Source organism: Wolffia australiana, chromosome 9 (assembly GCF_029677425.1).
Source record: "Wolffia australiana isolate 7733 chromosome 9, ASM2967742v1".
Classification (NCBI taxonomy): Eukaryota; Viridiplantae; Streptophyta; class Magnoliopsida; order Alismatales; family Araceae; genus Wolffia; species Wolffia australiana.
In genome coordinates this window covers 10081641-10097329 of record NC_135843.1, presented here as the reverse complement: position 1 = coordinate 10097329, position 15689 = coordinate 10081641, and the positions used below count along the sequence as shown (strand labels likewise).

The 15689-nt window shown below is 41.0% G+C and overlaps 1 protein-coding gene across 1 annotated transcript; it reads left to right on the top strand.

The window, feature by feature from the left end:
- The first annotated feature begins 6351 nt into the window (after nucleotides 1-6351).
- LOC144707801 (Radical SAM superfamily protein) lies at nucleotides 6352-12950 on the top strand. Its single transcript, XM_078581049.1, has 7 exons — nucleotides 6352-6815; nucleotides 9164-9345; nucleotides 9657-9747; nucleotides 9900-10057; nucleotides 11465-11636; nucleotides 12044-12154; nucleotides 12692-12950. Exons 1-7 carry the CDS (start codon nucleotides 6420-6422, stop codon nucleotides 12755-12757), a joined length of 1176 nt encoding a protein of 391 aa, XP_078437175.1. The 5' UTR covers nucleotides 6352-6419; the 3' UTR covers nucleotides 12758-12950.
- Nucleotides 12951-15689: the final 2739 nt, after the last annotated feature.

Sequence of the window (15689 nt, the reverse complement as noted above, 5' to 3'; positions counted from 1 at the left end):
ATTTGCCGTTCCTTAGAATTTTCTTCCTCCTATAGATTTTCATGAAGAAATGCTTTTTTAATCTTAAGCTAATATGAGGGCCAAGGGAATCAAACTGGATCTTTGCCCTTGGGGAGATGGTCTTGTCCCTTGTTTTTAGTGAAGCATTGAAATATAAGTAGGCCTTCCAGCAATCGACAAACCCATTAAGAGCAACTTCCAGAACCCTCTAACTATCATTTATGTACCAAGATAATGGGTGCAGAGCCAACTTTCAAGTTTTATTCATCTGCATAACTGTCATCTCTTCTTTCATACCTTGATTTTAGTGAATATGAATTAGATCACCAACAAGAGGCTGTGAGACAAATATAACTAACATATTAGAGAGGAAGGGAAGGTACAAAAAGAATAATAATGATTGAGGTTCTTTGTGAAGGGAAATTATATGATAATGATGAGCTGAATTTTATTCTAATTAATTAGGTTAATTACTATCATTATTTGTAATCAACTTTTACAATAATATTTATAAGGAACCCTCTATATTAACATGTAAATGATGATTAGAGGGGTTTTCCATAGGAAAGCAGAGTTCAAGGATTTATTTCAAACTCATTATAATATATTTTTAGTAGATTTAATCTTGATTAGTGATAAACTCAAAATTGGGGGGGCAATTATGTCGTTGAGAATTTGAGTTTAATCAATAACATTTATAAACCTTAACTCGTAATTTTATTTAGTTAGCAAGTGACAAGTGTCCTCTCCATGAGGAACAGATGTTAGGGAAAGAACGATCTCAATTGGGTGAAGTCATGAAGATGACAAGAGTTATGTATAGCGTACATTGTAGTGGACATGTGACGATAGTTATCACGATGGTGATAGTAACGATGTAAGTATCGTGTTAGTGCTTGTATTGAAAACCAAAGTAAGACGAGAAGGAACGAAGAAGAGGGCGTAATACGTAGTGGTACAGATAGTTAGAATGAGATAGAATGATTATAAAAATAAGAGAGTTAGTGATGTATATTTTCTTAAACGAAAAGGGAGAGATAGGTACCAAGATCCTGATGATGTAAGAGGGGACGTAAAAAGGATGAGAGTGCATGATAATGGATGATGACAGAGGAAGATGATGGGTGAAGAAGATAGTTAAACTAAGTGTGTTGGAGAAAACTCAATGTAAGGCAAGAGACTAACCATAGATCCTTATGTCTCGCCGGGATAAAGGCATCTTACTTCTACAGATTGAACTCCACATTTCTCTGTTGAACCTCTCCAAGCAAAAGTTCATAAAGAAACACTTGATGGATCTTCAAAACTTCACTTTCTTTCATTCTGCCTCTCTAGGAGGAAGTGAGCTTAAATATGCCTTTTTTGAAACATGGGGGAGCTCAATTTATAGATCCAACCATATGGTTGGATAGAGGACATAAAGCCAAAGCTAGCCATAAAATTCTAGACTGATCGGAGTTCTGGATCATTGGGTATCATGCTCGGAAGGTGGACAATTCCGAGCTTTTGATTTAATCAAAAGATTTCTCTCTCCTCTCCCTTGTCAGCATCGTCATGTCGTTTGACTAGGGTTTTGTCTCGTTTCAAGCATTAATGTGATCATTGGCTAAGATTCTTCCTCCTCATCCACAATTGACGGCCATCATCGCACCACGTGTCACCCTAGGGAGAAAGACAAAATAGGAGAATAATAACATATTATTTAATTATGGTTGCTATTATCTAGTTTGCAGCTGACATGGCTGCGCGTCAGCGCACGCCACACTAGCTATTTTCATTTTTAATCTAATGAAAATATGACATGTGCGCGCCACGTGTCGTGTGACAACTCAACATGTGCCGGAATGTTTGACCATTCCAAGGAGGGAGTAAAAATCATCATTTTTTATTTGTTTTTGCCTCGGTCCACGAACACATTTATTTCAAAAAAGAGTGCCTTTTTAAAATTCATCCACCTCACCTGTGCGAGGAAAAAGTAAAAGGCAATTCCATTAGCATTAAATGCAATTATGGCATCGCTAATCGCGATGCCATAACAACTTAGCTAAATGATTGCCTGCTGCCAATCAATATTGCTAACTCTGACTTCTCACCGTTCAACGAATCAAATGGCGAAACATGGCGTTGATAAATAAAATACTTAAATAACTTTGAAAATTCATATGAAATAAAATAAAGGCCCAAAAATACAAATAAATATACATTTTCACTAAAAATCATACCTTTATAAATTTTAATGTCAAACAATTCTAGAAAAACTATATTCTGACTTAGAAAATTATATTCTTTCAGAATTTGATGTCATGAAAATCCCCAAAAATACATAAAAATGCCAAAAATTCAGAATATAACTCTAAAAATATATTTAATCATTTTAAGCTTGATAACATGCACATATAATTAATTGGATGCAAATAAACATGTAAATATGGTCATATTAAGCTACTTAACATTCATTTATCAATTATATATGATCTTTAGGGAAGATCAGGTGTCCAAGATCCTTTCTAAATAAAAGGGCAGATCCTTAGAGGTCATAAGGGGAAATAATTGAGAAGAAGGAGGGACGAGAGCTGAGAGAATATGAAAATAATATAGGTCCTCACTCCATTCAACCTGGTCCTCAAAAAAGATCCTGAATCAGAAGTGTAATAATATAGAAACACAATATAGGGTTTTTAAACAATAATGGTTGGTGAAGAATGTAGAGTTTTAGAGGGAGGTAAGTGACATTTATTATATCTATTTTTTGGGTATTTTTATGTCTGATAATTGAATTAGTTAACTTCCTTCTTCAATCAAGACAAGGGCTAGTACATTCGCCCAAGCTAAAGCGATTTAGAAGAGCACAAATCAAGATCAATGAAGAAATAAACTAAAACTTATATTAAATACCAGGATAAAATTTGATCCAAGGAGATCTCCCTGTGATTACAAACTGTGGTTGAGCATCCGAGAATGAATAAAGAGAGAGAAAACTAGGGATTTATACCTAGGGTAAAGGAGTGAGACAATTCCATTTTTTCCCCTAAGTATAATTTTATTTAGTTTTGGGGCTCCTTTTGTCAATCCATCCACATGAATGGAAAGAGGATAAAATGAATAACTAGCCTCTAATTTTGAGCTCAATCCGACGGTTGGATCTTCAGATATTAACGTCTGAATCTTAAGCAGTCGAAGGCATTTGATCCTTTTGGTCTTCTCTCTCTCCATGAAATTTGGTGAAAAACCCCTCCGCTTCTACATAATTTTACTTTGAATCCACCCTAGAAATATTTTGATATATACCTTTCCGCTCATGTTTCACTACGAAAATTGCAAAAAATCCCTCTGTCTTTCCAAAACAAGTTAAAATACCAAAAACTTCATGTTTTAGAGTCCTTTTATTCATTTTCTCCTCTAAATAATTTCTATAAAAATCATTAAAAATCAGAAAAAATGCAACAGAATATATTGAAGACAAGTTTGTTTCATTTTTAGTATGAAAGCATGCAGTTATAATCATTTTAGTGCAAATAAAAATACAAAGTGTATGAAAGTAATACTGTAAATTACATGTTATCATTAGTCTAGATGCTTAAGTGTATGAGAAAATTTAGTTTTTAGTATGAGAAATCTTTTTTTAGCAAGAGTTTCATGTGCATATGCAACACAATAAATATGCGACTCCATAATTATTCATATACAATAATTCATGAACCATATAAAGTTGCTTGTGTATGGTAGGATACAAGCTAACCTAAATTTTAGTCAAACCATGTTAGATGCACTTTATTTTTATTTTTTTGACATACATCTAATGGTACATTAAAACACGATACATTATTATCATTTATTTATTTGTCGAGTATACATAAAAATATCTGATTACAAGGTTTTAGAGTTCATAAGCACCCTGATCATGGTAAGTTGGAATGGCTGCATGTCATGACCCAGAGTCAACCCAAACCTCTAACTACATGTTAGGCCCCTAACTAGGCGGCATTCCCTGCCCAGAGGCCTGCGTGCTTATTGGGATGACGTGTTCACATTCGACTCATGATTTGTAATGACTGAGTCCTTTTAGTGTTATGACAAACTAAGGGTGGTGACACCCAACCTGATCTTTCATGCTCTTGCCCTCGTAGTGGTGATTCACTGCGAATGGTGCGCATGTTAACTCCCACTTAGGGGGGATGGATCAGGTGAAGTCTGCCCGTGTTGGGCACGCGGGCTGACAAGCGTGAGCGCGGGGGCGCCAAGCGCCGCACGTCAGCGCCGAGTGCCACGTGGGGGGGGCAACGCTTTGTGTGGGCGCCAAGCGCCGCACGTCAGCGCCACGTGCCACGCGCGGGGGGCAACACTTTGTGCGGGTACCAAGTGCTGCGCGCAACGCGCTGGCCGAGCGACAGTGCCGCGGGGCAGCTAGCGGAGTTGCGCACGAAGCCGGCAACGGCTGCGGGGGCCTCTCTCGCATCGCATGTGCGGGCTGCGGGGCGGGAGACATCCCGCCAGGAGACTAAGGCAGTGGTGCACAGTGAGTGCCGAGGAGGCATGAGGGCGTGGCATGCCCGCGGGTAGTGTCGGGCATGCTACACCCGGCTTGAGGTGCCAAATGCAGCGGGGGGTAGTCTGTGCGCAATAGGTGTCAGCGCGGGTGCTGGTGGCGTGTGTGATTGCCACGCCTGTGGGCGCGCATGCCCAGCCGGGTGCACATGTGTTGCAGCAAAGCTAGCGGGCACGTGCGTGTGAAGCCGCAGGCCTCGAGGCGGAGAGGCGACACTACCCTAGCGCGAAGCGCTTTGTCTCGTTACTTTGTATCATCCCTAATCTTCCCCCTCCCTCCCCCCCCATGTGACGATCATGACTACGATGTAACCTTTTGTGATATCAATGCAATGACCCCTATTCCTCGACGGGGCTGCATCCACACGCTCTCCTCTAACCCCTTCTATGTGATCTTAAGCTATTGCAAAAGACTTCCGCTGCAAGAGATCAAGGTTGCTTGGTGGTCTGCTCTAAGCACTGCGGCCGGCAGCGCCAAATTCGAGCAATTGACATAGCTCGGGATTTGACCGTGTGACACTACCCAATAGGCATGAGTTGGCTCAATTGACCCAGTCGATTGGTTGAGTCCATGTGACCCTTCTCTAGGTCAACACAACAACCAACTTGTCGTCTTGCATGGGTTAGATTAGTTGACCCTCGAGTCAAGTGGTTAGTTTAGGAGTGCAGTTCTACTTGACACAAAGTCGACATGACCCGGGCCTACCGTCTTGAATGGGCTGGGTTAGTCAACCCACAAGTCAATAAGACCTCTGACCTGACCTCCTAGATGAGTCATCTTAGTCAAACCATGAGTGATTAACTTCAAGTTATATTAGTCTTCATTGTCCTGGAGAGATTTACTCTTTACCCATATCCCCAAAGAGGAATCCAATCGGATGGCCCTTCTAATTGTCAACTCTCACAAGCTCTTAAACCCTTTTCTTAGATCTATAGTTCTGGATCGTCGGGACGTAGACGATGGACGGGACGGGACGAAGATCGTCCTGTATGACATCCGAAATCAGTTCAGGGACGCGGACGGGACGGTTTTTTCGTCCGAGACCCTCCAGACGGAACGGTATTTTCATCCCAATGGACGAAAACCATCCAGCCCGTTCGTCTCGGGACGAATGTCTGTCCCGGTTTTCGTCCGACCTCATGGACGGGCCGATTTTTTCATCCTGGGAGGAAAAAACCGTCCCGTCTGCGCCCCTGCACTACTAGTTCCGGATCGTCCGTGATGTGGACGATGGACGGGACGGGACGGGAGGAAGATCGTCCTGTCCGATGTCCGGATTCAGTGCAGGGATGCGGACGGGACGGTTTTTTCGTCCGAGACCTCCAGACGGAACGATTTTTTTGTCTGAGTGGTAGAAAACCATCCCTTCCGTTTGTCTCGGGACGAATTTCCATCCCCGTTTTCGTCCGACCTCATGGACGGGATGATTTTTTCGTCCTCAGACGAAAAAAACTGTCTCGCCCACAACCCTGCACTACTAGTTCCGGATCGTCTGGGATGTGGACGATGTACGGGACGAGACGAAGATCGTCCCGTCCAACATCCGGAATCAGTGCAGGATGCGGACGGGACGGTTCTTTCGTGCGAGACCCCCGGACGGGACGGTTTTTTCGTCCGAGTGGACTAAAACCGGACGGGATGATTTTTTCGTCCTGGGACGAAAATCCCGTCCCGTCCGCGTCCCTGCACTATATCACTTAGCTCAGTTTACTATAACTCCAGGTATTTGAGCATATCAACAATACTAAAGAGGGGTTTTAATGAAATTATTCCAGAACTTGTTTCATAAGGCGGAGCAACCCAAGCGGGACTTCTTCCATCGTGTTCTTCCTCTTTCCATGGTTTCTGCTCGCGAGCAGAGAATTCCGCGAAGATGATGCTGCAGAAATCGCTCTCCCGGCCCAAAACGACATACCCATGTCTTCCATTGAGGTCAGCACGAAGACCCAGTTCTTCGTTTTCTCTATCCGTTTTTCCCTCGATCCGATCAGAGGCGGTGGTGAGCTCTTCTCACGAGAGCAAGGAAGTCGATTCTAAGGCTATAATTGCAAGGAAGCCTTCGGAGAATTTAGCTTCTCCTTCGTTCTCTGGTGGATCGTATCCCGGGGGACTTGGGCCTTACACTGGCCGCGATCCCAACGCGAAGAAGCCTGCGTGGCTTCGGCAGAGGGCGCCGCAGGGGGACAAGTATTTGCGGTTGAAGGAGTCTCTCTCTGAGCTGAAGCTCAATACTGTGTGCGTTGAGGCCCAATGCCCTAACATTGGAGAGGTAAGGGCCTTTAGTTTGGGAAATCTTCTCTACTTTAACTTGATTACTTCCTTTCTTCAAAAAAGATTTTATCTTTTTGCTTTGATGGTGCGCTTTTATCTGCTGTTTTGACCCATAATAGGCCACTTTTATTGATCTTGGACCTGGTCCTCAAATTTTTCGCGTTGAATTCTAGATTTCAGTGTAGAGTATCGATTTTTCAAGCAGTCAATTAATTTGAAGGAAGGAAGATCGCAGTTTGCATATAAGGTTTTTTTCTTTTCTCAATGTATATCATCTTTTAAACGGATTATGATGGTGACCTGACGCAACAGCAAATAGAAATTTGTGAATCATGTCGAAATAAAGCTCCTCGACATCACACTTTCCATTTTTCCGTATTATAGTCTGATAATCGTGTTTATTTTTTCTCAGTATCGATCCTGATACCTTCTTTCAATCAAATTCATTCGATCCACCATAACTTAGGTGCTATTTCAAGAGCTGGGATGAATGTTAGAGACTAGATCAGTTCCCCCAGAGACGTTTTCTTTTTGTTATACGAATATGTGAAACGCCTGGCTAGATTTTGCTGGACCGTGCCAGCAAGGCTAATCTGCCACTAACAGAAACCCAAGACTTGGAAAAAGTCTCAAGTAGTGCCTTTCACGTAGATCTCTATCAAGGTCAGGATTCTCAAAAGAGATAGAAGGAAATCATATATTGTAAGGTTGAGAAAGTAGAAGGTTACAGAAAAGCTGTGCTGGCTTCAGGCCTGAATTGGCGCCTGCACTTCATAGAGAGCATCTCATGCAGATTGGCCCTTCAACTAGGTAAACCTCCTGGCTGCCTCTACACTCCTACCTCCTTTATCACTGAACCATCATTTAGGGGTCTTAGCAGGTGATCTGGGCTGTTTCCCTCTGGACGATGAAACTTATCCCGCATCGCCTCACTGGCTGTCCTTGACCTCTGTTAGGGTCATATCTAGTATTCAGAGTTTGCCTCGATTTGGTACTGCTCTCGCGGTCTGCACTGAAAAAGTGCTTTACCCCTAGATCTTCAGTCAACTGCTGTGCCTCGACGTATTTCGAGCAGAACCAGCTAGCTCTGTGCTCTAGTGGCATTTCACCCCTAACCACAACTCATCCGCTGATTCTTCAATATCAGTCTGTTCAATTACATTACCCAAAAGAATGAGATCAGGTTACGAAAAGTCTTAGAAATCAAGGGCGAGGGGCTGTACTCTCTCTATTTCACCTCCGAGAATGGAGTTATTTTTCTTAATTTATTTATCGAAGAATAGTTGAAGTATAAGCAAACCCCTTCTATAACTCTTCTAGAACCCTCCAAAAATCAACAGAGAATTTCAGAAATGAGAAGAGAGATTTCAAAAATCGGGTTAAAGGAAAGATCCCTTGTGTTTCTGCATCCTCCTACTTCCTCCCATATTGCCTAATTGGCAAAACATCTGATTGCCCTCCGATATTATGGAGGCTAGGCTACATGCATTTAAAGGGAAAGGTGGTATGATACTATTTCAGGTTTACAAGAAATGCATGCCTGGTAAGTACCCAATCCTCTGTTCAATGTGCTGGCTTTGCACAAAGAAGGGCAGCCAAGACTGAATAGTGAGTTCTCTGGTTCCCTCCCATCTATATTTGTGTCATATCCTGATAAGATCCCCTGACTGTGTGACGGGCATTATTGTCATTCGCTATGTTTCCTTTCCCCCAATGTTCCCTTTTAATAGCACAGCCCTCCTTGGAGGAGGGCAGACAGAATGTTATTGGCTTTAGTGAATATTGGTCGTCTCTTCCCTCTCGTCTCTTCTTACATCCATGCTCCATCTCCCTCTACAATCCCCGTCCTCGTGATCGTTTCCACTTCACCGCATCTTCAGGCGGCTCGTCCTCGGCCGACCCCTATCCCCTCAGCTCGACTTATCCCCGAGCTTTCCCGTTCTCCTCTCTACCCCGGGAACTTCTACCCTACCTTGCCCTCTACCCTCCCTCCTATACGAGCCTAGATCAAGGTTCCTATCATATCCCTCCCCTTCTGATGTCATAGATGTTTTTACCTGCACGTCGGTGGCATTCATATGTCACTGTTTGAAGATCTCACGGCAGGCACCTCATCATTTTGCCTTTCCCTCTCATTTGTCTCTTTCTTGTTTTTCCCTTTGAGACAATCGTTTGTACATTTTGAGATGAAGTTGATTGACAATTATGCTTCGGAATACAATTTGGATTACATTGATAGGACCTGCGGTCACATCAAAATGTTAATAATGCAAATGACAGAAGTACTCCTGTCAGGGTTTGGGACTGTATCAGTTTCCTCTTATAGCATGTGGTTGTTATTGGCAGTGTTGGAATGGAGGGGGAGGAGCTGGAGGTGAAGGGGACGGCATCGCCACTGCTACTATTATGCTTCTTGGGGACACTTGTACACGAGGCTGCAGATTCTGCGCTGTCAAAACAAGCAGAAATCCTCCTCCGCCAGACCCCATGGAGCCTCAAAATACTGCTAGGGCAATCGCAAGCTGGGGGTAAGTCTCCTTCATCAAAATGTTGTATAAATGCCTGTTTCTTGCACTTTCCTCCCCTTTTCCCCTTTGAATATCTTTCTCTCTCTTTTCCTCTGACAACTCCCGTGAGAGGATTAGACAAGAATTCAGCAGTCTCGATACTTATTGTTATGTCCTCCCTAAACCCCTGTATCTCTTTACATGCTAAATCTATAAGCGCGCCATTGATCTTGTATCTTTTGCTCTTCTCTTTATCTCTCTTCTCTGCATCACTTCTCCCCTGTTCCGATTTAATTTCAAAGTCAACATCATTTTCTCCCATCATCTCCCAGGGTGGAGTACATTGTTCTGACCAGCGTTGACCGAGATGATCTACCAGATGGAGGGAGCGACCACTTTGCCCAGACGGTGAAAGCCATCAAGGTTCTTGACATTCCTTCACTTTTATGCCCTCATTTGACTATTTTGTGGTCACTATATCCCATGTTCTTGTGGATTAGTCATCGGTAGAAAATTTTTAAAAATGTTTTAAGTCAACTCCAATATCTGATGAAGGAGAAAGCCGTTACTTTCAGGGACTCAAGCCAGAGATTTTGATAGAATGTCTGACATCAGATTTCCGGGGGGACTTGGAAGCAGTAGCCCATTTGGCGAATTCTGGGTTGAACGTGTTTGCACACAATATTGAAACCGTGAAGCGCCTTCAAAGAATAGTGAGGGATCCCAGGGCCGGGTAAGCAATATGTTCACTCCTTGCTATTTTCCCCCGTTTTTCTCTCACTGGCCTTTTGTTCTCTGGAGACTCTCTCTCTGTGTTCTTTCTATTTTTCTCTTTATCTATCTGTCTGTCTATCTCCCTTTCATTTTCATGAATTCTCTTTATATCGCTCTATCTTTTATTTGTCTCTAATTTCTCAATCTATCTATCTACCTTCCTTTGTCTCTCTCTCTCTCTCTCTATCTATCTATCTATCTCATTCTCTCTTTCTATAACCTCTTTCCCCCTTTTCTCTGTGTCTTTATCTCCACCTTCCTTTGTCTGTCTGTCTGTCTGTCTGTCTCTCTATATATATATCTCATTCCCTCTTTCTATTGCCCCTCTTTACCCCCTATCTCTGCTTCTACTCTACCTTTGTCTATCTGTCCGTCTATCTCCCTATCTATCTCATTTTCTCTTTCTATAGCCCCATACACCCCCCCCCCCTCGCTATCTCTGCGCCTTTATCTCAAAACCTCTTTCTATCCGATTATCGTTTTTGTTGCCACTTTTTTTCACCCTATATCTCTATCATCACCATTCTCTCTTCCTCTGTATGTTATATTTTTTTAATTCCTCTCCCTTGCCTTGTCATTACGCCTTTTTCTCTTTCTGTAATATCTCTTTTTCTCCCGGTCTATTTCTTTACCTTTTTTGTTGTTATCTCTATCTAAATCTTTCTCTTTTTATGTAATCTCTCTTTCTCCGTATATTTATCTCTGATCGATTTGACCTTTCTCAATCTCATTCTCTCCCTATATCACTCTACAGCCTTTTTTCCCCATATCTTCCCCCCTTTTTTTGGTCATCATTTTTCTCATTTAATCTTCATCTGTGGTCTCTCCTTTTTCTTCAACCTCTCTCTTGGCTTGCCATTTCCATTCTTAATCTCATTCTCCTTCATTCCCCTTTATTCCCCGTCCCATCTCTCTCTTTCTTCATCATTTCTTTTCTGTACCTTTTTCTTTCTTTATAGTTTTATCTTTCTTTATCTCTCTGTTTCTATTTCTTGCCCTCTTTTTCTCTTTCTCTGTCTTTCTTTATCTCTCGGTTTGTATCTCTATCTTTCCAGGTCTCTCTCTGTCTGCCTTTCTTTACCTCCTCGTTTTTATCTTTATTTCTCGGATCTTCGTCTCTTTGGCTTTACTGTATCACACCCATACTGTCCAATTTTCTCCCCTCTTTCTCTACCCATCTGCATCATCAGATCTGCCTATTCTTTCATCTACTTCTGTCGACGTGTGCATTTTCATTGCTGATCGTATGGCGTTGGCTACTGACAAATACGTGACAATTTCTTTTAGATTTCTTCCTTCTTCCTGTCTTCCTTTATTCTATTATGGATATCAGTCTTGTGACGAACAAAAGTCAAAATATGATCAGATATGAGCAGAGTTTGTCTGTCCTCAAGCATGCAAAGCTCTGCGCTCCCGGAATGGTGACCAAGTCCTCTGTAATGCTGGGTCTTGGAGAATCTGATGACGAGATAGAGCAAGCCATGATTGACTTGCGGGCTGTGGATGTTGATATTTTGACCCTTGGGCAGTATCTCCAGGTGCGTTGACTCTTGACCCTTGAATCTTAAATTCCGAATCCAAAACTAAAGTTTGTTGACAGTCGGTGAACAACAGAGTGAGGCTGAACTGAACTTCGTTCAGTCATCTGTCAGTCTTCAGACTCATTCTATTCCCATCCGAGGAGCAACACAGAACGGATGATGGAATGGGCTGATGATTGTAAAGCTAAAATTATTGAGTAGTACCTGATGACAGAACAGATGGAAGGCAGGAAAGGGTTTTGTTCCATTTTGCAATTGGAGGGCAGGATGGATGATCGATCATAGATTATGTTTTATTATGTTATGTTTGTTATCTGCATTCAAACCTTACCCGAAACCCTGAACCCTAAACCCTAAACAAGGGTTCCTCTTTTTTGGTTTTGACACGTACATTCACCCTGCAGCCAACCCCATTGCACCTGACTGTGAAGGAGTATGTTTCTCCGGAAAAGTTTGACTATTGGAAAGAGCGTGGGGAAAAGTTGGGCTTCCGATATGTGGCCAGTGGTCCTCTGGTAAGTCCACTCATCTTTTTCTCTCCTTAGTTTCTATCTTTTTTCTTCAAAAAAAATTATGTGTCTACTTCCCAGTAATTTACTTATTTTTTGTCGGTAAGATGACTCCTGTTTTCTCGTAAATTTTTCTCTATATATCTCCATTTACATATCTATTTGCCACAAATCCATTTCATTTCACTTGGTGGTTTTCTGTAATCTACCCATCAGTCCGTTGTAAGTGACTCCTTGTTTTCCTACTCTAGTTTCTCTCCCTATATATCTCCATCGATCTTTCTACTTCCCTCAAGCCCACTCCTTGCTTTGAGCCTATCTCTATGGCTATCTGCTACCGATATACCCACTTTATGATTTTTTTTTCTTCTGTACCTATTTCTCTTGTTTATCTCTCTATACCTCCTCATGGATCTATCTACTCGCCAAACCCATTTCCCTTTTCTCAGCCAATAAGACATCTATTTCTTATTGTCCGTGGTCTAGCCTAGCCAAGATGGGCGCCTTTGAGCTTGAGCTGTTTCATCTTTATGTTTTCTGCAGGTTAGATCTTCTTACCGAGCTGGAGAGCTGTTCGTTCAGAAGCTAGTGAGAGAAAGCGAGAGATAAGGGCGCTCTGAGGGCTCTTGAAGCATTAAGAGCCGTCCAGATCTGATCCAATGGTCTTGTTGAGGACTATGAAATATCTGAGTCTCTCTCAAGTCCCCAATGGGTTTTCATTATTTCTGACCATGTCTTCATGTAATTCTGAAAATCCAGGTGGAATCACAGATATTTCAGATGACATTAAGATTTTCCTCAACTCCTCGCGAAAGAATTAAAAGAGTTGGTAGAAAAAACATGCGAAGCCTCTCAATGAACTTCCCATTTATGTGGTTTCTGTTCATTTTCGAACTTCATCCTTCTGCTCTAATCCTAATGAAAGAAAACATAACCAAGTTTTAAATGGGAGATGGTCCTGAAAAGATTAAAGGCAAAAATGTCCATATTAATGTATTTCTTATAATAAAATTTCACTCTATTCCTGGTGGCAAACCATAAACTGAATTTTGATATAGAAGGTATAGGAAATGGACAAATGAATTGCCAGACATGCTACTGTTTAGTGGGTTTACTTCAGAACGCAATAGCTTTCTACTAAATATTGAAAGAAACCTTAAACTGGTTACAATTAGAGATGGTTGACAATGGTTTCAATTTAGGGCTAGTAATAAGCTATTCCATGTGTATTTTTATTCTGGACTTCAACCTTTGTAAACGCATTAATATAGTTTCCGTTGAGAGATGCTTATGATAATATTCAATATCATAGCAAAAATGCAAACAACTTATGATTTTGAGTCAGACCTCAAGAATTTCCTTCGAATCATAGAGGAAGGAACTTAAAAGAAGATATTAGTGAGAGATGATTCTGAAAATATTTCAAATCATTGAAATGCCAACTATTCATGTGCTTCTCTGGTATTACATCTTTATATTTGTCCCTAATCCTAGTGAAATAAACCATTTAGTAGTTTTAATACGAAATGGTTCAGAAAATCTATCAAGTCACTAACTATTTCATGCACTTTTATTTTAAAATCTTAGATTTTACCTCTAACCTAAGTAAAAGAACAAAAAACTGATTGGCTTTGTAGAGTCTATATCTGGATTAAGGAATCCTATGGTTAATCATGATGAAGTAGGAGCAATCTGGGATGGATGAACTCCCAGGAAGTCTTGTTGTGTGAATGCTAGCTAGCACTGCATAAGGACCAGACACCTAAACATATTTGGGCATGCCAAGAATGAAATATAGAATAACAAATGTTAAAAGATAAGTGTGCTGGGAAGGGGGCTGTCAAGTGGGTAATTACTCAGAAAATAACCGCTATGCACACAATGTACATACTAGTTCTTCCAGTTGTATCCTGAACAGAAGCGCCAATTGATTATATTGTAAGGGTTTGGAAGAAAGGAGGAGATTGAGGTTGTCCTACCTCAGAGAGGATTATCACCTTGGTTTCAAAGTGGCCCTAACAGTGCAGTCCACAATGGGTAGGGTTCTGAAAGCTACATTTGGAGGTTTGGATGGCAGGATGCAAAGCAACATAAGCGATGATGAGTTCTTCATCAGATTACATTTGAAGGGGTGCACAGCATGATGCAAAGCTACTAAAGCAAAATGACTAAAATTACAATGGAGATTAAGGACATTTGAATGAACACCAACCCAAACCCCAAAGTAAAGAATTTTTTAAGTGTTAGGTTCTGAGGCTGTGGATGACTTGATCTAGAGACAATTTTTACGGCATAAGATAAAATGAAATCATAAAATGACCTTTTGAGTTAATCGTCTTTGCAAGGACTAAATCTGTGAGTCGAAGTTCCTCAAGCAAGTCATTCTGAGCAGTTCAACTGTCTGGCCTCGAGAAGTATACTCATGATCTTCAACAGGTTGAACATCCTCCTCTTCATCCTAATGGGCCACATTATAGATCAATGATCATCATTTAACCACTCAGATTGCATTGGGAAGGATTATAGCCCAAGGAGAGAAGGGATAAGAATTTTGGGCAGCTAAAGAAGTCTTACCTGGATCAATTTTATTCTGAGCTTTATTGCAATCATTCGTAATGGAATGTGACCCTTAATAGAACCTTTACCCTCATCAAATCTTTTGTGTCTAAATCCTTCACACACAAGACTCCAAAATGACTTATGACATGCTTAACCATCAGTCCTAATTAGTGCTCATTCATCGCATAATAATTAGAAAACACTTTCTCTTATTTGTCACTACCCTAGTGAGGGATTTAAGTACATATTATTCCTTGAGTTAATCTCTTCTTATATCAATGGAAAATGATCCCATCTCAAAAATACAGTTGCCTTTATAGACTTTTTTTTGTATCTACGCTAGGACAATTAGAAATCTTGTGATTAGTAACTAGGAAGCCATAGTGAAAATACAACCGTCCTCCCACAAGCTGTGTTTGGTATCTCAGGTCTAAGTACCACTTTTAAAATTATGTCATGAATCAACTTTATTGACATTTAGATATAATACCATCAAATAATTCATACGGTTAAATTCAGTAAACTCTTTCACTAATGAACACCATACACCCTACAACTATAGGATCAGTGGGATTAGTCCTAGCCTGGATTAGACATTGCAATTGTATGTTGCTATTTCAGTGTCCATCTTCAGTACCTTAAAACTAAATATTTAGAGTAGATTTTTAAATACCATTGATCATTCTATTGATCTTATCATAAATCATGTAGTCACTATATGTAAAGGAGACATGGAAATGTAATTGGAAAGCATGAAACATAACATTGTGGTATCAAAGCAATGATTTTCTTCCTCGGGTTATGGTGGATCTGGAAGATCAACTTGAGGCCCTATCAAGCAAATTCAACAACAACCAAATACGATTTGTGAATATGTTAGATCACTTGATAGTATAAGTAGCTTCCATAAGTGTCAACATGAAGATAAAGCACCAGTAATCAAACCTCTGGCAGTTGAACACACTCAAATATAGGTTCATTG